Genomic DNA, 27,235 nt, shown 5'->3' on the forward strand with positions numbered 1-27,235 from the left:
TTATCCTTATCCTTATCCTATCCTTCCTGCTGGGACCTGCCTCTTAGGCATTTGTGTTGGGGGGTAGAGCCTCCCCCCATCTAGAACTGTCCTCCATAACTTGAGTGACAGGCCCGTATGCTTAACCATCATGTTCCTCATCACAGCCCGGGGAAAACACTGCTCAGACTTTAATGTGAAACATTCAGAAAGAGGGAAACACTCTGAATGTAAACTCCAAACTCTGTTTTGGTGCAGCAGAGTGGCAATTTTCACCCTGAGCAAAGCCTGTAATTTCCTCCTCCCCTTGTAGAACTCTAATAGATCAGGAGTATCAACAGACCTACTGGGCGGCTAATCAATCAGTCACTTAAGTAGGTGGTGGCTATCGATTTATGTGGCAGTCTGTGTCAACGCAGCTGTGGTTCATGCGTGAGCTGCATCTCACCAAATACTTGGAGCTTCTGTCCCGCTGATTTCAAGAAAGTCGTACTTGTCTTCCAACAGGAAGTCGTTGAAGACGAGAGCAATGGTGTCTCCGGGTTCGGACAGGACGGACCACGTGCAGTCCAGGTTGTTGTCGTACTCTGCAGGATATCCGGGGCTGCTGATGGAGCCGGCGGTGCCTCGTAACGTGCCACCACACGCTCCCTCCGCTGGGAAAAACAAGGACAAATCATTAAAAACATAACGAACAGAAAACCCCGTCCAATTAGCATAGCATATTACTGGAGTACAATGTTAAATAAATGCTCCTGTGCACTAATTCTGCTCTGCTCAACATTCTCTTTTCAGTCATAAACTACTAAACAACCTAATAAGAGACATGCGACGAGAGAAGGGTCACATGGAAGGAAGTTGTAATAATAAAGTCAAATATTCAATTTAAACGTATCCCATTAAGCTCAAGTCCGAAAGGAGCTGTTCATTCATTACACATGGACTTATCTGCTTTACCCGTGCACTAATGAAGCATCTGAAGGGCTTTGCCCGCACATTTCAGGCTCCATCTGCTTCATTAATCAACATGCCAGGTTTTCCCATCCCACTTCGGTTCGAGACCTCTTCTTAAGGTCCTTCAATTCTCATGACCCCAACAAAATGAGAGTTGCGGAGGAGGCCTTCTTACCTCGACAAAATGGTGAGGGGAAGTCCCACTGTGCTCCACTGCCAGGTGATACAATGCAGGTGAGAATACTGTGACCTTCCAGCACAAACCCGGATTCACAGTTGTATCGGATCTTGTCTCCGATGTTGTATCGCGAGCCGTGACTGACCCCGTTTGGAATGAGACCAGGGGTGCCGCATGTGTGGCTGGGCAGGACTGAGAAATCAAAAAAGAGACAGAACTATTATGAGTGCAGGAGTTAACGCATTAAAACAAACGGCCTTTTCTATCCGGTTCCACGCAGCGAAGCCTGCCGTGCTGGTGGGAAGCAGAAAACGAGAGCATTCCGACTCATATTGTTCTTCCCAATTCCACGCAGACAGAGGTAGAGTCCCGGGAGGCGCGCCTTGCTCCAGTTATTACTGTCATAACCAGTCATCAAACACACCTTCCATTTGAGTTTATTTAAATTCTTCATGATTTACGCAGACTGTAAAACCTTGAAATCAGCATTAAAAATGCATCACTAAATAGCTGCAACCTGCTCTAATGCACGGACGCACACAGGACTGCAGAGGTGGACGATCCATGCTGACACTTCCCAAGAAAGCTAAACACCATCCCCGTCTGAAGGAGGCAAATATCCCAAAACACGCAGGGGCACTTGCCCGTCACCACCCATGAGCTCACAGGAATGTACAGTAAGAGAAGAAATAGACCGTTTAGAGTTCCTTTTGCTGCTCCCGGCCGGAGCCCAAACCTCTCTGCGGAAGACGGAACAGCAGCCGAGCAACGGCGTGAGATGTTCCTCACCCGCCGCCGTGCCTGTGTTTTTGTCGCAGGTCTAAAGTGCAGCTAGAGTGCATGACGGCGGCCAACAGGCTCCACAAACGGACATCGGCAACGCAGCGAGGACGTCGGGGCCGATTCCACGGCCTGTAAACGCTCCCTGCTGTGTATTTGTGTAACTGGAGCATGTTAACATGTTTGGTGTGTAATATGCTCATGTAATGTGTGTCCAAATGGCCAGGTTGTCTGGCCTTCTGTGCACGTGCACGGCGCGTTGTGTGTGTGTGCGTGTGGTTGGGATGTATTCAGACAGCCAAATGCTGTGTTTGTGTACGCTGTTCCCATTAAATGCTAGCATGGTAATTAGACAAAAGCTTCACCAGGAGACCCTGAGAACTAGGACAGCGAGGCAGAGGAGGCGAGTGTGACAAAGAGAGAGGAATGGAGGGGAAGGAAGAGAGAGAAAGACTGGATTAGTTGAAGAATAATGGAGGAAAAGCGATAGGTAAGAGAGGAAAGCCAAGATGAGGACTCTGGAGAGAGAGGGAAGGAGAGGTTAACTAATTACAGCTCGGCCAAAACATGTCCAATTTCCCCTAATTGACTCATTATTTGGGTTGTATAAAGTCATGCATCAGAGGCCGGTTCCTCACACTCACCTGGCCTCTGTGCAGACACAGCCTGCTTTACTGAACAAGAACATGGGCTGAAGGCAGAGCCACGAAAGAAAGCAAAAGGAAAATATGCATATGGTCCTACAGGTCCTATAGGTTTGAACGGTTGCTCTAATGCGATGGTGGATTAGCATTGTTCTCCTACTGCCATTTTGGAACTAATTTCTAGACTCACAGCTCATTAAATAATTCCTGCTGACGTTTCCACCATTTTTGGGGTTATGATTAGTAAGGTGTCATCAAGAACATGCACTGAGACGTAATGCATGCATTACAAAAGGAAGTAAATACTTTTGAAAGGACGTGGCAGTAGATGCACGAGTGGCATCTACTGGAAGCTCCATCTGAGAAGGTTCCACATGATGGAAACGCTAACTAACACTGTGTAACCGAGTGCTTTTAAATAGTAAACGAGTCTCTTTTTCTTTTTGCATTTATTCATTACTTTAATCTTTAGGAGTTTCAGGACAAAATATAATTAAGGTTTCGTGTCAATCAGAAAACAGCCAGAGGAAATGGCTGTCTCATTAAAGCTCATTATGCAGTAAACAAACTTTCCAAACCCCAAGTGCAACATACGGAATTTGTTCTGTTGGTAATAAAAGAAAAAGGGGCGTGCGTTAATATTTCCAAAGGCAGTAACTGATGACACTCCTCCTGTGACATGAGCCCTCAGCTATAGGACAGGTCACCGTGTTGCTATGGAAACTCTAAGCAAGGGCAACGGGTTAAGCGTGATACAGGCAGTTAACAGGGCCAAGCTGATGAGACTGGGGCTAAGGGCTGACAGTAATAGAATAAAGTGAAAGAGGAATAGATAATAGAGGGACAGAGACGGAGTTAGGAGGCCAAGAACAAATGAAGGCTGACAGAGGAAAACTGGAGCGCCAGAAGGAATCAAGCAGTCAAAGATCCCGGCAGATGAGAGAGTTGTTCATGAAATCACTAATCTGGTGTATTAGCAGCGTGGGGCTGCGTCCTCTTCTAAGGCCGATCTCCTTGTGTCTTCTGCAGGAACCCAGGCTGCAGAATTGTCATCCAATTATTCCAAATTTTGCTTATTTACTGTATTTAAATCGGAATGCTCCTTTAATCAAGACGTTACAGAAGAGCTCACAGCAAAAATCTTGTTTAAGGTTTAAGGTTAGTAAAGCGCGCACGCGTTCCTGAGACTAGGTTAAAGGAGTTACTGTCGGATCGAGACAAACTGTCACTTCAACACAAAGATCCCAGCGAATATTCTCTACATTTATCATTTCAACATAAGTTCAATGTTGATGTCCAGTTCCAACATGAAATGTGCTGAGACTATTGTGAGACTCGTCCAAAAAGCTGCTCCAACAAAATGGAAAAGGAGGGAAAAGGAGCCCCACGAACTCCTCCCTGAGAGCACCAGCAGCGTGAACATCCTCCGTGATCACGCACGCTTCCAACGTGCTGCGAGCTTAAATCACAGGAGCAAAAACGCCAGATGTGTTGTCAAAGCAGCTCCTCGTACCTGGCAAAAAAACACCATTAACTTTGTGTTTGTTTTCCAGGGGCTGCAGACGGAACCAAGCGGAACCAGTGCAAATGTCAGAACGTGTCAACGTATCGCCAAACAGGGATTTGGACAGCTGTTAGCATTTGAAATTAGTTTGGGGAGGAAACGTCTTTTAGAGTGATTAAAATGTTGGCAGATGGGTTCGCTTTGCTTTTTTCGTGGAATTATTTCTGTAATCTAGTTTGGCTCCCAGTTTGGTGATTTAAAATCTGCTTTGACTTCTCTTAAAGTTTACTTTTCATATGTTCCACCATATTCAGCACGTTGGCTAAAGGGAGGAAGTGTGTAGGTCACTGAGTGAACGCCATTAGCTTCATATCTCCCGCTGCAGGTCGTGGTCGGTGCACAGCAGAAGGAATGCTGTGGTGTGGATGTCGGGCTAGCTTTAGCTTTATTTGGTCACCTATAGCATTTTAACTTCAAAATAATCATTTTCCCTGCACAGCTCTGCTGAGAGGCCATCCACACTGACGCCATCTCTCAGCGCTAATCTATAAGCCATTAACAGCTCTGCTCAGTTCCCCCGGTGTGCCTGTATTACCAAACCGCAGTCGCCATGCTCCTTTAATCGGTGATTCTTGACATGCTGTTGTCACTGCAGGAAAGATAGCGAGGACCTAGAGCTAATGGGACGCTCCAGCGCCCTCACGGCTGCTCTGGAATACCTGCTGATTCATGGGAAATAACCAGATATCCCAATGGCTCCTGACCAGCTCCAACGGAGGAACCACATTCACTTAAATATTCTTTTTACAGTCACGTGTAATCTGATCTGCTGAACCACGTTTAAAGCAGGCCAGGGATGCTACAACAAATGTTAGCAATAGTGCAATTCAATCTGCTGTTCAGAGGAGCAAGCAGCACTTGGCCGCACAACCTCTGGGTCCCACCAGGCCAGCTGTCCACACCCAGACATCGAGTGTGCGTCTTCACAGCCGAAACACTGACATCTGCTGGCCTTTGGGCACAACAACAGCCCCTCGAGTGTGTCAACGAGCCAGCGGCGCTCCGCACTGGGAAGTTAAGAAAGAAGGAGGGCGATCAGATGGTAATTGCATCTCAGTGTGGACACCGGAGACGAGACGGATGGCAGCTGTAACTGTATGTGGTGGAGTACAATCCAATTATAACTGACACAGTCATTTCAGAGCCAGGGCTAAAGGGGGATGTTGTGTTTACAAGGAATGTGACCTTTCCAACTGCAGGAAGTTGCTAATTAAAAATAACGGCGGCATTATTTCACCTCTGGAGCACATTCTCGCTTCTCTCACCTAATGACCGAAAATGTATTTTATTGTCGTGTTTCAGCGTGTTTGTAAAAGCTACACTGATCTTTAATGTAATGCAGCCTAATGGGAAGCTGACAAAAGCTTGACGTGTGCACACTTTCCAGGAAGTGTAAACGACGGTCCTCTCGTTAGTGGGTCCAGGAGACGCGGCTCGTGCAGTCGAGGGCTGCAGGATCTAGCTTGTCCTCCGCCTGTGCTGTGTGCAGGCACTGAGATGCCTGCAGGACGTGTGTGACAGCTTCACTGCGCTCAGATCCACTCGCCCTGGGCATCGGATGTGACCACAACTCACTCCCACTCCCCTGGCGTTTGTGTGTTCGGAATGTTTGCTGACACTTGGAAGTATCGGTAGTCTGAGCAGCCCCGGCGTCTCGGTCTGACCACTGATGTTCCTCCTTCTTCTACCCCAGAATCTGGGAGGAGACCACGTTTGATTGAGAGGGTTGCCATCATTTTTGAAAGGAGAAGTTATACAAAGGCTTAAAATATTCCGAGTCACTGCTGATGAGGAGAAAATGACGTTTTCACTCAGGCCTTCACGTGAACATCCGGGCGATTCTGTTTTTGAAAGAAGGCTCTTCTGGGACCCAGTTGATTATTATTTCAAAAAGCAGCTTCACTGTCCAACATAACGAGAGCAACACATTGGAGCTGCGCTTCACAATCCTCCGTGTTGGATTTTCCTTTTACCGTTGCCAGCCCGTGATGTTTCCAGCATTAATTCCCAATGATGAAGGAGGGCAAACAGAGTACAGCCTTCACTTTGTTCTACAACACAGAGAATAGGATTGAATCAACTACTGACTAATGAACCGCGGCTTGTACAATCACAAGTTACAGTAAACACACCGGTGGATTAGAACTTGGGTGTGTGCGTTCTGCAGCAAACACAGCAAAAGCAGGGTCCAATTTATCGTATACGGTGCTGCCATCCGTCACCACGGAGACCCAAACCGCATTTATGTGGAGAAAGAATGAAAAAAAAAACTCAGGCTATTAAAAGTTACATTTCTGCTCTGCTCCCCTGAAGAAAATATATTAAAACATATTAACAATGCCTTTCTGATGTCCCCGCTGAAATATATGAGCAGGGCCTGTGACATTTCCAGCAGAGCTTCTAATCAATCACCTGCACAGCAGTAATCACGCAGCAGCTCTGCTGACAGTCGGACTGGAGGAGAAACCCTGGTTGGGTCCAGCAGAGCACCAGCGTTAGCCTGCACAACGCAACACCACGGTGCTTCATCGGCGCTTCCTGGGATCAGATGCTTCTGGTCAAACCCTTTTACAGTGGCCATGGTTGCCAAAGCTTTAAGGGGGCGTGGCTAACACTATTGCCATGGTGGCTACCGATGAATCCGGAGTGTCCGACGGTTATTTGGACTGCTGCTACTGGATGTTTGCGCTGGTGTTGAGTCTTCTCTCGGCTTATCATATGTGAAAATCAGTTTGGGGTCCAAACGAATTGTGTCCAAAAAAAAATCTCAATGAAGTTCCATAGATGGAGAGAACCTTTGACAGCACTACTTTCATGACAAGGTGTGAAAGCACAGATGAAGGTGTTAATTAAGGTCTTTTATATTCCATTGATATCCCCCTTGTGTGTCGGAAGCATGCGTGACCCTCAAATGTTGTGGTACTATTAATAATAGTAGTCTAGCTACGCCAGTGCACTAGCATCAGTAGCATCAGAACATGAGCTTTTAGCATAGAGCAGACCGACATGGGAAAACCTTCCCTTTTCTCACCCCCCCCTTCAGAAAATGCTGACACTTCCATGTAAAAAGGTGACGGACGCTCTTGCCTCAGCAAGGTCGACCTCAGGACTGCGTGATTCAAAATCTATAAAACCTATTTATGACAAATTGCAGTAAAAATTGTCCAGCAATGAAAGCGGTGCGATTCCAGATATGTTGATTGGAAGTCTGTGGAGCAGCGGACAAGCATCAATAGTGCAGCATCAAGCCATCCCGCCTCCCACCACCGGAGGTGTTCCACCTGACGGACACCACGTTTGGGCTTTCATCCCTCCATCCTCCAAACATTATGGAGAGAAAGGTCAAGCACACCTGAGGAGGAGAGCCCAGCTGGACTCACAGTAAGACCAACAGGACAAGGACCTTCTGCAGCGACATCCCATCGTGTCAAATATTTACACCCTTTCTAATGAAGTCACACGCTGAATAAAATACAGCCGTGCAGACAAGCATATCTAAGACACACAGACCTACAGTAAAATAGTGACCCGTGTGAGCTCCATTTCATATTTAAGGTGTATGAAGATGATGAGCACCGATGCTAATTAACTGGACGAGGCCACAAGATGTCGGCTCTGGTCTTTCCAGAAAGTGTGAACAAAGACCAGAGTTGGGGAGAGTGCTTCAAAAGGCAGCTGCATCAATAATAACACAACGACACTTTGGGAAATGTACTGCTAGCCAGGTGTTGCTATGGAAACAGTGACCTCGCCAGAGGCAAGTCAGTGCTGCAGGGGACGAGCGACGAAACATCAGCCAAGACATCGGTCTGAACCCTCGTTATTGGTCTGAACCCTCGTTATTGGTCTGAACCCTCGTTAGTGGCTTCACTCCAAGTCTGGAAGTTTCAGCCCAGTCCTGGAGATCAGATCTAACCCTCTAATGTGACGCTAATAATGACGCTAATAATGACGCTAATAATGACGCTAATAATGACACGGCAACTTTTCCACATTCTGTAGCTCCGGAGGGCGACGCAGCACGTGCGCTGTTCGTGCACACCCACACCCACTTGGTTTCTCTCAGCTTTGAATTCCAAACTATTGTCTCAGTTCTTCATTGGAAACTTGCAAAGTGGATCCAGACCGTCGCCCTCAGAACTGTTCTGAGCAGGACGCGTGAAGCTGTCTGCCTGCCTGCCTGTCTGTCTGCCTGCCTGTCTGTCTGTCTGCCCGCCCGCCTGCCTGTCTGCCCGCCTGTCTGTCTGCCCACCTGCCTGTCTGTCTGCCCGCCTGTCTGTCTGCCCGCCTGCCTGTCTGTCTGCCTGCCTGCCTGCCTGCCTGTCTGTCTGTCTGCCCGCCTGCCTGTTTGCCTGTGTCTGTCTGTCTGTCTGCCTGTCTGTGTCTGTCCGTCTGCCTGTGTCTGTCTGCCTGTCTGTCTGTCTGTGTCTGTCTGTCTGCCTGTGTGTCTGTCTGTCTGTCTGTCTGTGTCTGTCTGTCTGCTGTGTCTGTCTGCCTGTCTGTCTGTCTGCCCGCTGCCTGTCTGTCTGCCCGCCTGCCTGCCTGTCTGTCTGTCTGTCTGCCCGCCTGCCTGTCTGTCTGTCTGTCTGTCTGTCTGTCTGCCCGCCTGTCTGTCTGTCTGCCCGCCTGTCTGTCTGTCTGCCCGCCTGCCTGTCTGTCTGTCTGCCGCCTGCCTGTCTGTCTGCCTGTGTCTGTCCGCCTGTCTGTGTCTGTCCGTCTGCCTGTGTCTGTCTGCCTGTCTGTCTGTCTGTGTCTGTCTGTCTGCCTGTGTCTGTGTCTGTCTGCCTGTCTGTCTGTCTGTGTCTGTCTGTCTGTCTGTGTCTGTCTGTCTGCCTGTGTCTGTCTGCCTGTCTGCCCGCCTGCCTGTTTGCCTGTGTCTGTCTGCCTGTGTCTGTCTGTCTGCCCGCCTGTCTGTCTGTCTGCCCGCCTGCCTGTCTGTCTGTCTGCCCGCCTGCCTGTTTGCCTGTGTCTGTCCGCCTGTCTGTGTCTGTCCGTCTGCCTGTGTCTGTCTGTCTGTCTGCCTGTGTCTGTCTGCCTGTCTGTGTCTGTCTGTCTGCCTGTGTCTGTGTCTGTCTGCCTGTGTCTGTGTCTGTCTGCCTGTCTGTGTCTGTCTGTCTGCCTGTGTCTGTGTCTGTCTGCCTGTGTCTGTCTGTCTGTCTGTGTCTGTCTGTCTGCCTGTGTCTGTCTGTGTCTGTCTGCCTGTCTGTCTGTGTCTGTCTGCCTGTCTGTCTGTGTCTGTCTGCCTGTCTGTCTGTGTCTGTCTGTCTGTCTGTCTGTCTGCCTGTGTCTGTGTCTGTCTGCCTGTCTGTGTCTGCCTGCCTGTCTGTGTCTGTCTGCCTGTCTGTGTCTGTCTGCCTGTCTGTCTGTGTCTGTCTGTGTCTGTCTGCCTGTGTCTGTCCAACAAATGCATCTTCATTTTCTCCCCTGTCCTCTGGGCACATTTACATATGTCAGCTCACTCTACAAAATGGATGGATGAGCTTATGTGTGTGTGGTGTGTGTGTGTGTGTTTGCATGTGTGAATGTACATGGTTTGTAGTAACTACCAGGCAGGCGGGCAGACAGACAGGCAGGCAGGCGGGCAGACAGACAGCAGGCAGGCGGGCAGACAGGCAGGCAGACAGACAGGCAGCAGCAGAGGCAGGCAGACAGACAGACAGACAGACAGACAGGCGGCGGGCAGAGCAGGCAGGCAGGCAGACAGACAGGCGGCAGACAGACAGGCAGCAGGCAGGCGGGCAGACAGGCAGGCAGGCAGGCAGACAGACAGGCAGGCAGACAGCAGGCAGACAGGCAGGCAGACAGGCAGCAGACAGACAGACAACAGGCAGGCAGACAGACAGCAGACAGACAGACAGCGGCAGACAGACGACAGACAGGCGGGCAGGCAGACAGACAGACAGACAGGCGGGCAGACAGGCAGGCAGACAGCAGGCAGGCAGACAGACGGCAGGCAGACAGGCACAGGCAGGCGGGCAGACAGACAGCAGACAGACAGGCAGGCAGGCAGGCGGGCAGACAGACAGGCAGACAGGCAGCGGGCAGACAGACAGGCAGACAGACAGACAGGCGGCAACAGACAGACAGGCAGACAGATCCTGAAGAAGCTGATTAAATACGTAAATTACACATGATGTCAGCAAAGGTTGCTGGTTTCTCTGGTTCCTCCACTAGTCCCAGAGAGATGCGGGTGGTTTCCCACTGGTTAACTACTCACCTCTACTGGGTCAGCTGGGAAAGATGATGGATGATGAATTTGCTGTATGGTTGTTAAACTTTGTTCTGGGCGCTGCAGGGTTAGCTTTAGGGCTGATGAAACAGTCACGACGTGCGGAGAGCACCAGTGGTTCCTGGTGTCCTGCAGCTCTTCCTGAGGGCTCGAGGATTTATGAGTCCTCCCTGACAACCAGATGGATTAACTTGTTGCTTAATAGCTTATTGACGACAGCTGCACGGGCAGGAGCTACCTCCTAGCACAGATCCCTTCTGGACATTATCTATTGGCTGGTTTAGTCCTTTGAGGGCTTCATTCTCTCCATCACAGACTCCATCACAATATTTGGCTCAACATTTTAAGTCATTTTAAGTTCTCTGGAACCACGTTGCTTCGTGGCTCATGTTGTTGGTCCTTTCTAAAGTCTCCACTTGCTGATAGAGCGAATAGTTTCGACCCCAAAGAACAAAAGCTTCAAAACTTTTCAACATTTTCATCCTTTCTAAAATTCTGAATCCAACAAACAGAAGTGATTTGTAGGTCCACTCTGAACTCAACTGAACCAGAGCTGGATGCAGACCAGTTAGAGAGATAAAACTAGTCCTTTTTAATATAAATAAAGTAGTTAGCTGCAGCTTTAAAAAGAAGCATAAAATGGGGACATTTTCTGAACAGTTTTTATTTGTTTGTATGAACTATTCTTTTATAAATTCCCCGTCTGTGAACTTTACGATCTCCTAAGCTGCCACAACACCAGCAGCTTTAGTTGAAGCTGATCCACTTCTGGAACGATACTTTGCTCTCGTTTGCTCGTCTTCGGTTAGGTGGGTTTTAGCAAATTCATCGTTAGATGTTTTGTTGTTCGATATTTTCTCCTCACACATCAATCACACAGGTCAGCCAGCGTCATTGGAGGTGGAGGTAAATGAAGATGTCCAGGCTGAATTATTATACCTCTATTTTCCTCATGGTTGATGCAGGCTGGGCCCGCTCCGATGGCCCCAGCAGGGAAGGATGAGGCTATCGGCACTGACGTGACGTGTGTTTAAGTTGACACATTCTAAATTTAAAAAGGCCAGAGGGAGCCACTGAAGGAGGCCCGACCCCTGCTGGAGACGCTAACATGCTCCCCATTTAATAGTTTGTGCATTATTCCTGTTCAATTATTGGACTGGTTATCTGTTGGGGTCCAGCGTTCCGGGGTGTGTGTTGGGTTTTTCCTGCAGGGGCCGTGGAGGAGCTGATTTGGCGCTGCAGGCGGTACACACCTGTCGGCCATCTCCATCGGGACACCTATTTAGGGACGGAGCGCCTGTCCACCAGGGTCGGAGAGTTTTGCCGTCTTCGCTGGTCTCCACGCCGCCCTGCAGGAATGAAGACCGCGGGGGACTGGACGAGTGCGTCCCTGCGCTCCAGGAGGACTGGACGTGCGTCCCTGCGCTCCAGGAGGACTGGACGAGTGCGTCCCTGCGCTCCAGGAGGACTGGACGAGTGCGTCCCTGCGCTCCCGGAGGACTGGACGAGTGCGTCCCTGCGCTCCCGGAGGACTGGACGAGTGCGTCCCTGCGCTCCAGGAGGACTGGACGAGTGCGTCCCTGCGCTCCAGGAGGACTGGACGAGTGCGTCCCTGCGCTCCCGGAGGACTGGACGTCCGTCCCTGCGCTCCAGGAGGACTGGACGAGTGCGTCCCTGCGCTCCAGGAGGACTGGACGAGTGCGTCCCTGCGCTCCCGGAGGACTGGACGAGTGCGTCCCTGCGCTCCAGGAGGACTGGACGAGTGCGTCCCTGCGCTCCCGGAGGACTGGACGTGCGTCCCTGCGCTCCAGGAGGACTGGACGTGCGTCCCTGCGCTCCAGGAGGACTGGACGAGTGCGTCCCTGCGCTCCCGGAGGACTGGGACAGTGATCACTGGCATCAGCTACGTATCCATTTACAGTCTCACTAATTCAAAGTGTATAATTGGAATATTTTACACTCTTAATGTTAAGATTTAGACCAGTATTTTGTGTGTAAAAGCATCATTTTTTCAACGTGGGATTTATTTTTATTGTATTTTGCGTCTTTACTATCAAGTATGATACCAATATATGATACTCGGGTTCTGCTTTAATGTCATAGTGATATCAGGACTTAGACAGGTGACCTGAAAACGTCTCTGTGCTTCCTACGTGCAACGGCATCACAACTTTTATACATCCCCCTTTCTTTATCATTTGCAGCCATCGCTGCGTCTCTCGGTAACGTGTCACAGCAGCTGACTTGCTAATACGGTGCCCACAAGGTCGTTGGAAGGTCGTTAGGAAATATGGCCGCGGTAACCAAAAGAGGGGGAAAGTTCAATTTTGTTAATGATGATACATATTTAAGAGCTACTGAAGGTTTATAACTGTTAGTAATCACTGATAAAATATCTATGAGGAAAGAATGTCGATGGAAAACGATTAATGCTACAGAACCCGGTGATGGCAGCAGAACCCGAGGGCCTTCAGGAGCAGATAATCAAGACTGATGAGGAAGCCTCTGACGGAAATATCTCCTTCGATGAGAAAGATGATGCATACAAGTGCTGGTGTAAGACCCAATAATCCTGTTAAGGGCTTTCAAGCTCTGTTTGCAAAGGCTGATGTCTTGCAGGTTTTCGGGCCCTGAAATTAATGAGCCACACTTTTTATCTGAGACCAAACGTGGCTCATTAACTATCTAGGAGGAACAAATACTTGAAGGACACCAGGAGACCAGTTTTAGTTTGAATCCAGAAAGAACGGTTGAAAACTATCCCGAACTCACAGAGTAAGAAAAAAGGGTTAGTCCAATCCGATCAATGCTGGCGGAGCAGCTGTGCAAGCATTTATATTGATCACAACCTGAAACAAACGTGTGCATGGATCAATGATCACTTATGTAGAGCTGAATAGTTTATATCTCCAGATGTTTCTAGATGCTCACTAATCTGCTCCCTGCTTGGCTCTGATCATAACTGCAGCGCTCACATTTAATGCACTCACCAGCCAAACTCTTTAGACTTGGTTTTTCATTATTTTGTCTAATTCTTAGCTATTCCAGGAGCAGAATCACCTTTTCCTCATTGTTTTTAATGTGGCCTCTTCAACCACAGAACAGAGAACCAGAATAACCTCTGAAGGCAAATCGCTTCTCTTTGAATAAAGCCTACATGAGAAGCCCACTGCAGCTCCGGTTCACTTCTGTCATTTTGTGATGTATTAATAATATACTGCCCTGATCAAACACAAATGGGCCAAAATAAACTGTCAGTTAACCAAGCAAAGCACCTGAGTGCACAAAGTTTATACCTGGAATTATAAGGTTATCAAAGTTTAACACCAACAGTTCCAACCAGCACCAACATTCATGTATGTGCTGACACCAATTAGCATGTTTTCTAGCCAAAAATCCACTCAGAAAGCACTGTTTTTAAAAAACAGTGGGTTCACTTCAACAATTGTGACCACATTCAAACTACTTTAGCTTCTGAATTGTCTATCCTAATCATTTTAGAGGAGGGTACGGATGGAACGTTAAACACTATGCAATGAATAAAAAGCAGCTAATTATCATAAATCATGCTAAATTATTCTGACTGTAAGCCACATAAAGTGCATTTTGAAAAGAAATGTACAGTGGGACCTCTACTTACGAACGTCTCTACATGCAAAATTTTCAGGTTACGAAGCGTCTCAACTGGAAAATATTTCCTCTTGTTACGAAAGAAATTTCAGGATACGAAAGGCAAAAATACGCTACCGCTGCTACTCGCAGCTCGCGGAGTTTAGCTAACGCAAACTTGCTTGTAGCTGCTCTGCCATTGGCTATCGCCTAGCATCTTCCTGCCATCCCATTGGCTATCGCCTAGCATCTTCCTGCCATCCCATTGGCTATCGCCTAGCATCTTCCTGCCATTCCATTGGCTAGGAGGGACGTCAATATGTACACGTTTGTGTGTATCCCAGCGTCTTCTTCGTCGTCTTTATTTATGATTTATTGTGGGTGTTCGTATGTTTGTCCATTAGATGGCGCTGTTACCACAAGTGTTAACGTTCGTTGCTAGTAATGACGGCTAATGTAAGATTAGCCTGTAATAAGGTTCATTTTGTTCCTGGAGAAGCCTTGCTCTGAATTCCTACATTTATTGTGCGGTAATCTAATTGTAACATGTATTTGTTACATGTTTTGATGCATTTTTATGATTTAGAAAAAAAATTATGTCCGAATTTTTGGGGGCTTAGAACGGATTAGGGCATTTACATGGAAAACACGTCTCTACTTACGTAATTTTCAGGTTACGAAACAACTTCCGGAACCAATTAATTTCGTAAGTAGAGCTCCCACTGTATTCTGTGTAAAAAAAAAAACAAACAACTTATTTTCTTTTGTAATCTCTAAAAAACAAAGTTCAGAGGAACATTAAAGTTAAAAATAGAACATTTAATAACCTATTAGCAGCATAGTCCAACTCCTAGTTTGTCACATAGTGATACTTTATCAGGGTGCCCAAGGCTTCATTCTGTCACGTGAACAGGTCACGTGATCCATCTGATTGGCTGTTCCATGAATCCCAGCAATAATATATGATATTAGCTGCAGTAAAGGTAGGTTGGCATGTTATTGTAATTGGCAACTCTGTTTTGTGCTACGTGAAGCCGACTCCAGCGACCATAGTCAAGAGCATTCCGGGGGCCAGAGCGGGCGACATAGAAGCAAATTTACGGCTGCTGGCGAGACGTAAATGGAAATTTGGTAAAGTTATTATTCACGTCGCAGCCAACGACACCTGGCTTCGTCAGTCGGAGGTCACTAAAATTAACTTGGAGTCGGTGTGTAACTACGCAAAAACGATGTCGGACTCCGTAGCATTCTCTGGTCCCCTCCCCAATCTGGCCAGCGATGAGATGTTTAGCCGCATGTCATCGCTTCGTCGCTGGCTGTCACGGTGGTGCCCCGATAACCAGGTGGCCTTTATAGACAATTGGAGCACCTTTTGGGGAAAACCTGGTCTGATTAGGAGAGACGGTGTCCATCCCACGCGAGATGGTGCCTCTCTCATTTCTAGTAATTTGGCTAATTTTATTAGACCCAAAGTGACCTGACAACCCAGGGTCCAGTCCAGGATGAAGAGTTGTAGTCTTCCACACCTCTCTGCTGCTTCCTTAGAACCCTCATCCACCAACAATAACATATTTAACACTATAGAGGTAGTCTTTGTTCCATGGTTAAAAGTTCACCAAGCACAGAGTGGGGGAGCGGTCAATCACCAAAATCTTATTAAAATTAATACTGAAGCTCAAGTTGGAGAAACTAATATCAGAATTAAGTGTGGACTGTTAAATATTAGATCTCTTTTGTGTAAATCCCTGTTAGTGCACGACCTGATAGTGGATCATCACATTGATTTATTTTGTCTTACTGAGACCTGGCTTCAGGAGGAGGAGTATGTTAGCTAAATGAATCTACTCCTACCCATCTTAATTATCATATTCCACGTGTTACTGGTCGAGGAGGGGGAGTGGCAGCAATCTATCACTCCAAGTTATTAATAGGGTTAGGGTTAGGGTTAGGGTTAGCCCTAACCTAACCCTAACCCTAATCCCAGACCAAAACATGGCTCCAGTTCATTTGAAAGCCTGACTCTTGGCATCACTCATCTGAACTGGAGGACAGAAAAGCCATATAGACTGGAACATGTGATTGGGATTAAAGGGACAGCACTAGACTGGTTTAGATCATACTTATCTGATAGATCCCAGTTTGCTCATGTCCATGGTGTTCCCTCCTCATACAGTAGGGTTAGCCATGGAGTTCCTCAAGGTTCTGTACTTGGACCAGTCCTCTTCACATTGTACATGCTTCCCTTAGGGAACATTATTCAGCAGCATGGGATAAATGTTCATTGTTATGCTTCCCGTGGGCTCACCACCTGCAGGAGGGGCCAAGGGGGTCGGGTGCATTGTGTTTTGGGTAGCAGCCGGAGGCAGGGACCTTGTGCAGCCTGATTCCCGGCTGCACAAACTGGCTCTAGGGACATGGAATGTCACCTCTCTGGTGGGAAAGGAGCCTGAGTTGGTGCGCGAGGTTGAGAAGTTCCGACTAGATATAGTTGGCCTCACCTCGACGCACGGCAAGGGCTCTGGAACCAGTCTTCTTGAAAGGGGTTGGACTCTCTACCACTCTGGAGTTGCCGATGGTGAGAGGCGACGAGCAGGGGTGGCAATTCTGGTTGCTCCCCGGCTCAGTGCCTGTGTATTGGAGTTTACCCCGGTGGATGAGAGGGTAGCCTCCCTTCGCCTTCGGGTGGGGGGACGGATCCTGACTGTTGTTTGTGCCTATGGTCCAAACAGCAGTTCAGCGTATCCACCCTTTTTGGAGTCCTTAGAGGGAGTGCTGGAGAGTGCCCCTTCTGGGGGCTCCCTCGTCCTCCTGGGTGACTTCAATGCCCACGTTGGCAATGACAGTGTGACCTGGAGAGGTGTGATTGGGAAGAACGGCCCCCCTGATCTGAACCCGAGTGGTGTTTTGTTATTGGACTTCTGTGCTCGTCTCAGATTGTCCATAACGAACACCTTGTTCAGACATAAAGGCGTCCACATGTGCACTTGGCACCAGGACGCCTTAGGCCGCAGATCGATGATCGACTTTGTGGTTGTGTCATCGGATTTGCGGCCGCATGTTCTGGACACTCGGGTGAAGAGAGGGGCGGAGCTGTCAACTGATCACCACCTGGTGGTGAGTTGGCTCCGATGGTGGGGAAGGATGCCGGACAGACCTGGCAGGCCCAAACGTGTTGTGAGGGTCTGCTGGGAACGCCTGGCAGAGTCCCCTGTCAGAAGGAGCTTCAACTCACGCCTCCGGGAGAGCTTTGACCATGTCCCGGGGGAGGCGGGGGACATTGAGTCCGAATGGACCATGTTCCGTGCCTCCATTGTTGAGGCAGCTGACCGGTGCTGTGGCCGCAAGGTGGTTGGTGCCTGTCGTGGCGGCAATGCCCGAACCCGCTGGTGGACACCAGCGGTGAGGGATGCCGTCAAGCTGAAGAAGGAGTCGTATCGGGCCTTACTGGCCTGTGGGACTCCTGAGGCAGCAGATGGGTACCGGCGTGCCAAGCGGAGTGCAGCTACGGCGGTTGCCGAGGCAAAGACTCGGGCATGGGAAGAGTTCGGTGAGGCCATGGAGAACGACTTTCGGACGGCCTCGAAAAGGTTCTGGACCACCATCCGGCGTCTGAGGAGGGGGAAGCAGTGCACTGTCAACACTGTGTATAGTGGTGATGGTGTGCTGCTGACCTCAACTCGGGATGTTGTGGATCGGTGGAAGGAATACTTCGAGGACCTCCTCAATCCCACCAACACGCCTTCCAGTGAGGAAGTAGGGCCCGGGGACCTGGAGATGGGCTCCCGTATCTCCGGGGCTGAAGTTGCCGAGGTAGTTAAAAACTCCTCGGTGGCAAGGCCCCGGGGGTGGATGAGATCCGCCCAGAGTCCCTTAAGGCTCTGGATGTTGTAGGGCTGTCGTGGTTGACTCGACTCTGCAACATCGCGTGGACATCGGGGGCAGTGCCGCTGGATTGGCAGACCGGGGTGGTAGTCCCTCTTTTTAAGAAGGGGGACCGTAGGGTGTGTTCCAACTATAGGGGGATCACACTCCTCAGCCTCCCTGGTAAGGTCTATTCAGGGGTACTGGAGAGGAGGGTCCGCCGGATAGTCGAACCTCGGATTCAGGAGGAGCAATGTGGTTTTCGTCCTGGGCGTGGAACAGTGGACCAGCTCTACACCCTCAGCAGGGTCTTCGAGGGTGCATGGGAGTTTGCCCAACCAGTCCACATGTGTTTTGTGGACTTGGAGAAGGCATTCGACCGTGTCCCTCGGGGGGTCCTGTGGGGGGTCCTCCGAGAGTATGGGGTGTCGGGCCCGCTGATACGGGCTGTCCGCTCCCTGTACGATCGGTGCCAGAGTTTGGTCCGAATTGCTGGCAGTAAGTCGAACTCGTTTCCGGTGAGGGTTGGCCTCCGCCAGGGCTGCCCTTTGTCACCGATTCTGTTCATAATTTTTATGGACAGAATTTCTAGGTGCAGTCATGGTGTTGAGGGGATCCGGTTTGGTGACCTCAGGATCGCGTCTCTGCTTTTTGCGGATGATGTGGTCCTGTTGGCTTCATCGGCCCGTGACCTCCAACTATCACTGGATCGGTTCGCCGCCGCCTGTGAAGCGGCTGGGATGAGAATCAGCACCTCCAAATCCGAGGCCATGGTTCTCGACCGGAAAAAGGTGGAGTGCCTTCTCCGGGTAAAGGAGGAGATCCTGCCCCAAGTGGAGGAGTTTAAGTACCTCGGGGTCTTGTTCACGAGTGAGGGAAGAATGGAGCGGGAGATCGACAGGCGGATCGGTGCGGCGTCCACAGTAATGCGGACTCTGCACCGGTCCGTTGTGGTGAAGAGAGAGCTGAGCCGAAAGGCGAAGCTCTCGATTTACCGGTCGATCTTCGTTCCTACCCTCACCTATGGTCATGAGCTTTGGGTAATGACCGAAAGAACAAGATCACGGGTACAAGCGGCTGAAATGAGCTTCCTCCGTAGGGTGGCTGGGCTCTCCCTTAGAGATAGGGTGAGAAGCTCTGCCATCCGGGAGGAGCTCGGAGTAGAGTCGCTGCTCCTCCGCGTTGAGAGGAGCCAGATGGGGTGGCTTGGGCATCTAGTCAGGATGCCCCCTGGACGCCTCCCTGGTGAGGTGTTCAGGGCATGTCCCTCCGGTAGGAGACCCCCGGGGAGACCCAGGACACGTTGGAGAGACTATGTCTCTCGACTGGCCTGGGAACGCCTGGGGATCCCTCCGGATGAGCTGGAGGAGGTAGCTGGGGAGAGGGAAGTCTGGGCTTCTCTCCTTAGGCTGCTGCCCCCGCGACCCGACCCCGGATAAGCGGCAGAGAATGGATGGATGGATGGATGTTATGCTGATGACACTCAGCTTTATTTACCCATGAAACCAGAGGAGACAGAGAAGTTAGTGAAGCTCCAGACCTGTCTTAAAGACATAAAGTCCTGGATGTCTTCAAATTTCCTCCTCCTTAACCCAGGAAAAACTGAGGTTATGGTGTTTGGTCCTGAACCTCTCAGGGATAGATTAGATCACATGATCACTCTAGATGGTATCTCATTAACATCTAGTCTCTCTGTGAGGAATCTAGGAGTAACTTTTGACCCAAATCTCTCCTTCAACTCACACATTAAATTAGTCTCTAGAAGTGCCTTTTTTCACCTGAGGAACATCTCAAAGATCAGGAAGCTACTGACCCACCATGATGCTGAAAAGTTAGTCCAGCATTTGTTACTTCCAGGCTGGACTACTGTAACTCCTTATTATCAGGGTGTCCAAACAACTCTTTAAGAAGCCTCCAGTTGATCCAAAATGCTGCAGCCAGAGTTCTGACAGGTATTGACCACAGAGGTCACATGACTCCTGTATTGGCGTCGCTTCATTGGCTGCCTGTTAAATTTAGAAACTCATCTACAGGTATCGCCACATTCAGAGCTGCATACTGACCTCTGACCCCGCTGACCCACTCAACTCGATTCTACCGGCAGCTTAATTTAGTTATTATAATGTATTTCTGTATGTATTCTCTATGATCTATGCCTATTCTATCCTCTACCTGTCCTCCCCCTCTCCTCTCTACCCCCCCCCCCCCCTCCCATCAGCAGGGGGGTCCCCCTACATGAGCCTGGTCCTGCTCCAGGTTTCTTCCTGTTAAAGGGGAGTTTTTCCTGCCACTGTTGCTTGTTGGGGGTCAGGCCCTGCTGGGATTCTGGAAAGGGCCTAGAAACAATTCTGATGGTAACAGACGCTGATAAATAAAGATTGATCGATTGAGTATAAATACCAGTGCTGATATGTCATATTACAGTAAATATAATGATATTAATACCAAAATGAATAATTAATATGAAAAATAATAAGGTAGCTCAGTGGTAAAAACAGGAAGAAGGTTCCAGGTACCCAAGTATCCATTCCTGACCCTGACGCTGACCCTAACCCTGACCCTGACCCTAACCCTGACCCTAACCCTGACCCTAACCTTGACCCTAACCCTGACCCCGACCCTAACCTTGACCCTGACCCTAACCCTGACCCTAACCTGACCCTAACCCTGACCCTAACCTTGACCCTAACCCTGACCCTGGCCCTGACCCTAACCCTGACCCTAACCTGACCCTAACCCTAACCCTGACCCTGACCCTCCTGCAGATGTGTGGTTTGGCATAAAAGTAAGAAGAGCTGAGAGCTGGAACAAAGAGCTTTCTAGAGCTTTATTATATTCCCATTACATTTGCATGTTAACCAATTAATAAATACAAACTCAATCTGCTTCTCAGGATATTAAGTTACACTGAGACCACCAACATCTCTGTCGCCCTCCCTGTAGCAGAGAGAGGAGAAGATCATAGAAGAACAGATTAGACTTTATTATCCAACAGGGCAGCGATCATTAATCATCCCCACAGAGGCTGGTGGGCCACACAAAAGATGAGTGTATCACAATGTGTGTGTGTAACAATGCAGCTGCTGTGTGTGAGCACCTGTGTGTGTGTAACAATGCAGCTGGTGTGTGTGAGCACGTGTGTGTGTGTAACAATGCAGCTGGTGTGTGTGAGCACGTGTGTGTCTGTACAATGCAGCTGGTGTGTGTGAGCACATGTGTGTGTGTGTCTGTAACAATGCAGCTGTGTGTGTGAGCACGTGTGTGTGTCTGTAACAATGCAGCTGGTGTGTGTGAGCACATGTGTGTGTCTGTAACAATGCAGCTGGTGTGTGTGAGCACATGTGTGTGTCTGTAACAATGCAGCTGGTGTGTGTGAGCACATGTGTGTGTGTGTCTGTAACAATGCAGCTGGTGTGTGTGAGCACGTGTGTGTGTCTGTAACAATGCAGCTGGTGTGTGTGAGCACATGTGTGTGTCTGTAACAATGCAGCTGGTGTGTGTGAGCACATGTGTGTGTCTGTAACAATGCAGCTGGTGTGTGTGAGCACGTGTGGTGTGTCTGTAACAATGCAGCTGGTGTGTGTGAGCACATGTGTGTGTGTGTCTGTAACAATGCAGCTGGTGTGTGTGAGCACGTGTGTGTGTGTCTGTAACATTGCAGCTGGTGTGTGTGAGCACGTGTGTGTCTGTAACAATGCAGCTGGTGTGTGTGAGCACAGTGTGTGTGTAACAATGCAGTTGGTGTGTGTGAGCATGTGTGCGTGTGTGTCTGTAACAATGCAGTGGTGTGTGTGTGAGCACGTGTGTGTGTGTCTGTAACAATGCAGCTGGTGTGTGTGAGCACGTGTGTGTCTGTAACAATGCAGCTGGTGTGTGTGAGCATGTGTGTGTGTGTGTCTGTAACAATGCAGCAAAGGTCAGTTCTGCACCTTCAGGAGGCCACAGACGACCCTCAAACAACCTCTACACCTGATGTCCTGAATCTGCTCCTTCAGCAGCTTTATTAAACCCCTCTACACCCATCACATCCATCTCCAGCCCCCCATCCATCCAGCCATCCACCATCCATCCACCAACATCCATCCATCCATCCATCCATCCATCCACCATCCATCATCCCCCCCACCAGCCAGCCAGCCACAATCCCAGCCATCAGCCACCATCCATCCATCAACCATCCATCAGCCAGCCACACCCCCCATCATCCATCCATCCACCATCAAACGCCATCCACCATCCAGCACCCATATCCATCCCCAGCCAGCCAGGCCAGCCAGACCCCCCATCATCCATCCAGCATCACATCCATCCACCATCCACCAACCATCCACCATCCAGCCATCCACCATCCATCATCCACCATCAGCCATCCACCATCAGCCATCCATCCATCCATCCATCATCCCCAACACCCACCACCCATCCACCATCCATCCATCCATCCATCATCCACCCACCCATCATCCATCCATCCATCCACCATCCATCCATCATCCACCCACCCATCATCCATCCATCCATCCATCCATCCATCATCCACAAACCCATCATCCATCCATCAACCATCACATCCATCCATCCACCATCCATCCATCCATCCACCATCCATCCACCATCCATCCACCATCCATCCATCCATCATCCACCACCACATCCAGCCAGCCATCCACACCACCAACATCCATCCATCCATCCATCCACCATCAATCCATCCATCCACCATCATCCCCACATCCACCATCCATCCATCCATCCATCCATCCATCCATCATCCATCCATCCATCATCCACCACCCATCCAAACACCCACCATCATCCAACATCCATCCATCCACCCACCCATCATCATCCATCCATCCATCCACCACCAACCAACCCACCATCCATCCATCCATCCACCCACCATCCACCCACCATCCATCCATCCATCCATCCATCCATCCATCCACCCATCCATCCATCCACCATCCATCCATCCACCCACCCACCCATCATCCACCCATCCATCCATCCACCCACTCATCATCCATCCATCCACCCATCATCCATCCATCCATCTATCCATCCATCCATCCATCCACCCACCCATCATCCATCCTCCATCCATCCATCCATCCATCCATCCACCTGATCCTGCTTCTGGGGGTCTGGATGTCTGAACAAAGACACCCCTTCCATTTCCCTCGACGCTTCCTCCAGCTCTTCTGGAAGGAAGAGCTCCTCCTGGGTAACAGAGCTTCTCACCCTATTCCTCAGGGAGTGCTCTGTCACCCTGCAGAGGAAAATAAATTCAGCCGCTTGTATCCGGGATCTTCTTTATTTGGTCATCACCCAAAGTTCCTGACCATAAGGAAGGGCGGGAGCATAGATTGTCCGATAAAGCTCAGCATCTTCTTTACCGTGACAGACTGATGCAATGACCACATTACTACAGATGGCTACTGCACCATTCCTCCTGTCAGTCTGAAAGTCTATCTTACCCTCTCTCATGAAAAAGACCCAAAGATAATTAAACTCCTCCACTTGAGGCAGAAAATCCCCTTCACCTTGAGCCACCTTTTTTCAGTTGAGGACCAAGGCCTCAGACTTGAGGAGCACGGAGGTGCTGATTCTCATCCCAGCTGCTTCACATTCAGCTGCAAACTGCCCTGGTGCATGCAGAATGTCCAGGCCTGAGGAAACCAACAAGACAATATCATTTACAAAGAGCAGCAATGGAAGCCAGTGGGTCCTCAAAAAGTTCCCCTCTGGCCCATCTGTATTCCTTGAAATTCTGAGTCTGAGCAGGTCTCCTGCCCTCAGTCACACAAGGACCATCTAGCCTTTAGTGGAGGGCCTCCGACCATTCTCCTAAAGCCTCTCCCATTGGACGCCACGACAGACACACCAAATGTTTTCTGTAATTCCACAAAACACATGAGGAGTGGTTGGGCAAACTATCAATGAAATTCGCCTCTCCAGTACCCTGGAATAAACATTCCCAGGGAGGCTGAGGAGGAAGATTAGCTAATAGTTGGAACACTGCCTCCGGTCCCCCTATTATATCTAACTATCCCTGGTCTGCCATTCCAGAGGCACTGTCCCCAACTGACACACAATACTGCACAGGCGTGTCAGCCAAGCCAACCTCACAACATCCAGAGACTTGAGGTAGTCAGCCCAGATCCTATCCATCCACGGTGCCTTGCCACTGACGAGTTTCCGAACTACGTCAATGACTTCAGCTTGGGTCAAAAAAGCGTTAACCTCTGGTTCCTCAGCGCCTGCGTCCTCTACGTAAGGCAGGTCTGTGGGGTAGAGTAGATCCTTGAAGTAGTCCTTCCATCGCCTGTAAATACGCCCCACCGTGGTCAACACCTCCCTAATTCCACTGTACACAGTGTTTGTGGAGTACTGCTTTTCGCTTCCATGACCTCTTGAAATACCACATGCTTGACCTGCCGCTCCCCATTATTCACCTCATTCACCCTGTGCCCCCCCAGGCTCAAGAAGAATTCCATTTCAGCTCGACAGCAGCCCAGTACCGGAGGACAAGGTCCACTCGTACTCGATGTCTCCAAACTCCCTTCCGATCTGGTCAAAGCGCTGCCAGAGGTGGTAGTCCTCCCTGAGAGAGCGTTCCACCAGACTTTCCCAACAGACCCTCATAAAAGGATTCCAGCTTCCTCTCCTGCCAGAGAATCCAACTTGGCACCAGGTGGGCAGTAGCCCCTACTGTCACCTGATTGTCCAACAGTGTTCTTTTAGGCAGCCATTCCAGACGTAGTCTTAGTGTTACGGCAGGTTCCCACAGAAGCTGCATGTGACTCTTGCTGTGTGAATCCCTCTTGTTCACACTAGACACGTATTTCTCTGCGCTGGTCCACAAGCTCTCGGCACCGAAGCTGCTTTCTACTCATAGCTGCATTGTGTAGTTGTAGTTACAGTCTCTCTTTCCTGTGTGTGTGTGTGTGCGCACGCATGAGCATCTATCTCACACTGACAAATATAAATGCAAAAAAATATTATATTGCATTTGTCAATTGTGGTTTTGTTTTTTAAGATTATTTTATTATGAAAATCGGCTGGATTCCTCCATTTTTTTCTTTGACTGATTGATTGACACGAGCGCTCACAGCTCACGCGCAAAATAGACCAGACGGCGAAAGGATCACTGCAGGGCGCACGCCGGCTGGGGCCGTTCCTGGCGTGTCACGTCTGTTGTGAACCACACAATCTGTTAACATGGTCATGCTCACGGTGCTCCACATCCAGCATCAGTCTTCAGGACTAAAATTTGGATTTAGTCAATTTTTAGTCATTTCTATAAATGACTGTTTTAGGGTGGTTCTACATGATTAAAACTCAAACAGGTTTTAGTTTAGTTTTAACAAGTTTTGATAAAAAAGAAGAAAATACGAAACTGTTAGTGAATTCATTTCAATTAATAACCAACATTGCTATTGTGCAGAAACCTTTTATCTCCATATTTCAACTTCACGTCACATCACACAAGAAATCATCAACATAAGTTGTGAAATTAGCTCTACAAATCGATCTACACATTGTGAGCTTGGAGATTAGCTATTTTCACCAATAATTACAATAGCAAATAATAAAGGAATTGTTTTAGACCAACAACATTTCCACCCAAAGGCATTACTTTCTAATCTACTAAGGATTATGCATTACGCACAGTAACAGTTAAATCTAAATTCATTATTCCAAAAGTGTCAAAATCAAAAAAAATTCTAACTTTGGCCACTGTGGCTTGATTTCTGAGAATTTTCTTGCAATGAAAATACACATGACCAAAATAGGAGCACTTAATGAGGACCTTGCATGCTCAACCAGGCTGAAATGCTGCATTTTCCTCCATGTTTCACTCACTCACTCACACATATTTTGGGTTAATATGACAACATATTACATTTTTCCAAACAATCCTGCATGTTCTACATAGGTGTCAAACTCTGGCCCGTGGGCCAAATTTGGCCCGTAATGTAATTATATTTGGCCCGTGCAGCCATACCAATTGACTATTAGAGCTGGTCCACCGGTATTATCGCTTAAAGCGCATGTGCTAATACTCCAAATACCAGAATGCTCTGCTGGTGTTTTGGTGTGAAAATCCACACTCTACATCAGCTGGTGGTGGTCATGCACCAATGTGTGGCTTGCCAACCACCAAGAAAGAGAAAGTAGTCATAGCGACCATACTAATGCTAATTCTGGCACTAACCCTTCTGAAAAATGATTAAAGGAAAGGCACAAAATAGGACCTTTCTGAACAGGTAGGAGGCAGAATGTCTGTTTAGATGTAAAAGACGGACCTGTCTGTCCTGTATGTGGAGCCAATGTTCATTACAAGGAGAACAACAACCAATAACACTATAAAACGCAACACCAAGACAAGCACACACACATGGAAATGACTCAAAGGTGCCAGAAAGTAGAAGAGATGAAAAGACCTCACATTTACACTACATTAACTTACAATAGCAAAATATTGCTGTTGGAATTTAAAAGAGAAACAATGAATGCCCGTGATGTGTTTTTTTTATTTGAATTTTGATGCATGTGTGCAGCAATAAATAATATATTGTATTGTGTTAATCTTTGCTTGTTCCATGTTCAGTTGTTGAGCAAAACTAGTTTGGGTCCATATCATAAAGTTCCCTGTTATAGCTGAAGGAAAAGTTTTTTCAGTAAATATCAATGTTGGCCCGTGACTTTGTCTCAGTTTTGAGTTTGACACCTCTGATGTAGAGTAACACACAGAAGCTAGTGAATTGATGTCAGCAAAATCAAGCTAATCTCAACCTAAAGTTAGCAGCCTATTTGTGCAGGGACTATGTTGACATTTGTGACGCTGCTTCCACGGTGGCCCCTCATCGTCTGTGTGTGGTGCATGCGACCAAATAAGTGGAGGATGTAGAATACGCATTGCAGATACTTTTTAGGTTTTATCTGCAAGATTACACAGGCCATAAGGAGAAATGTCATGCATCATGAGCACTAACATTCATGTCCAGTCTTGTCTGGTCAGGAAAACTCACACACGTTTAGTCATGTTTTAGTCATCAATAGCCCATGTTTAGCTCATCAAAAAGGGGCATCAACCAAATGTCATCATTGTTGATGACAACAACACCGGTGCCATCGGGCCACAGGTCCGATGGCACAGGCACAAGCTGCTTATGTCCTAATGCCACATGCATTGATGAACAACCTTATGCTGGAACATGGTGTTTTTATAACACGGATTCCGGATTATAGCTCGGATTCCGATCGAAGAGGCCTTTCCTCCCAATCACATCCCTCCAGTTGTTGCTGTCCACGTGAGCGTTGAAGTTGCCAACAAATAATGGCTGAGGATTAAGCACGTCCACACCAGCTTGCTGTCTCACATCGTGGATAACTCAGAGTACTGGTCCTGCCTTTGGGTTCCAGAGCCC

General features: G+C 48.7%; 2 protein-coding genes and 1 long non-coding RNA gene across 9 annotated transcripts in view; 1 reads left to right on the forward strand and 2 right to left on the reverse strand.

Moving 5' to 3' along the window:
* The window catches only part of LOC130521650 (CUB and sushi domain-containing protein 1-like), a 326,982-nt gene that overhangs the window by 155,551 nt on the left and 144,196 nt on the right, over positions 1-27,235 (reverse strand). For 5 of the 6 annotated variants that reach the window (XR_008949399.1, XM_057025371.1, XM_057025372.1 and 2 more), the window contains 2 exons: positions 1,109-1,303; positions 428-635 (listed from right to left, as the gene is read on the reverse strand). Coding sequence is in view for 5 of the 6 variants with exons in the window: in XM_057025371.1 (XP_056881351.1) it covers positions 428-635; positions 1,109-1,303 (403 nt within the window). In the remaining variant the exon portion in view is untranslated. The remainder of the gene's footprint in view (positions 1-427; positions 636-1,108; positions 1,304-27,235) is intronic. The other variant, XM_057025368.1, reaches the window with a different exon arrangement.
* LOC130521656 (uncharacterized) lies at positions 2,970-8,367 on the reverse strand. Its single transcript, XR_008949401.1, has 2 exons — positions 6,232-8,367; positions 2,970-6,150 (listed from the first exon to the last, which is right to left on the reverse strand). It is a non-coding gene; the product is annotated as an uncharacterized LOC130521656 (long non-coding RNA).
* LOC130521653 (NLR family CARD domain-containing protein 3-like) overlaps positions 16,487-27,235 on the forward strand; it is a 195,463-nt gene continuing 184,714 nt past the window's right edge. For both annotated transcript variants that reach the window (XM_057025378.1, XM_057025376.1), the window contains exon 1: positions 16,487-17,266. The gene's annotated coding sequence lies outside the window, so the exon portion shown is untranslated. The remainder of the gene's footprint in view (positions 17,267-27,235) is intronic.

This window comes from Takifugu flavidus, chromosome 2 (genome assembly GCF_003711565.1).
Source record: "Takifugu flavidus isolate HTHZ2018 chromosome 2, ASM371156v2, whole genome shotgun sequence".
NCBI classification, from domain to species: Eukaryota; Metazoa; Chordata; class Actinopteri; order Tetraodontiformes; family Tetraodontidae; genus Takifugu; species Takifugu flavidus.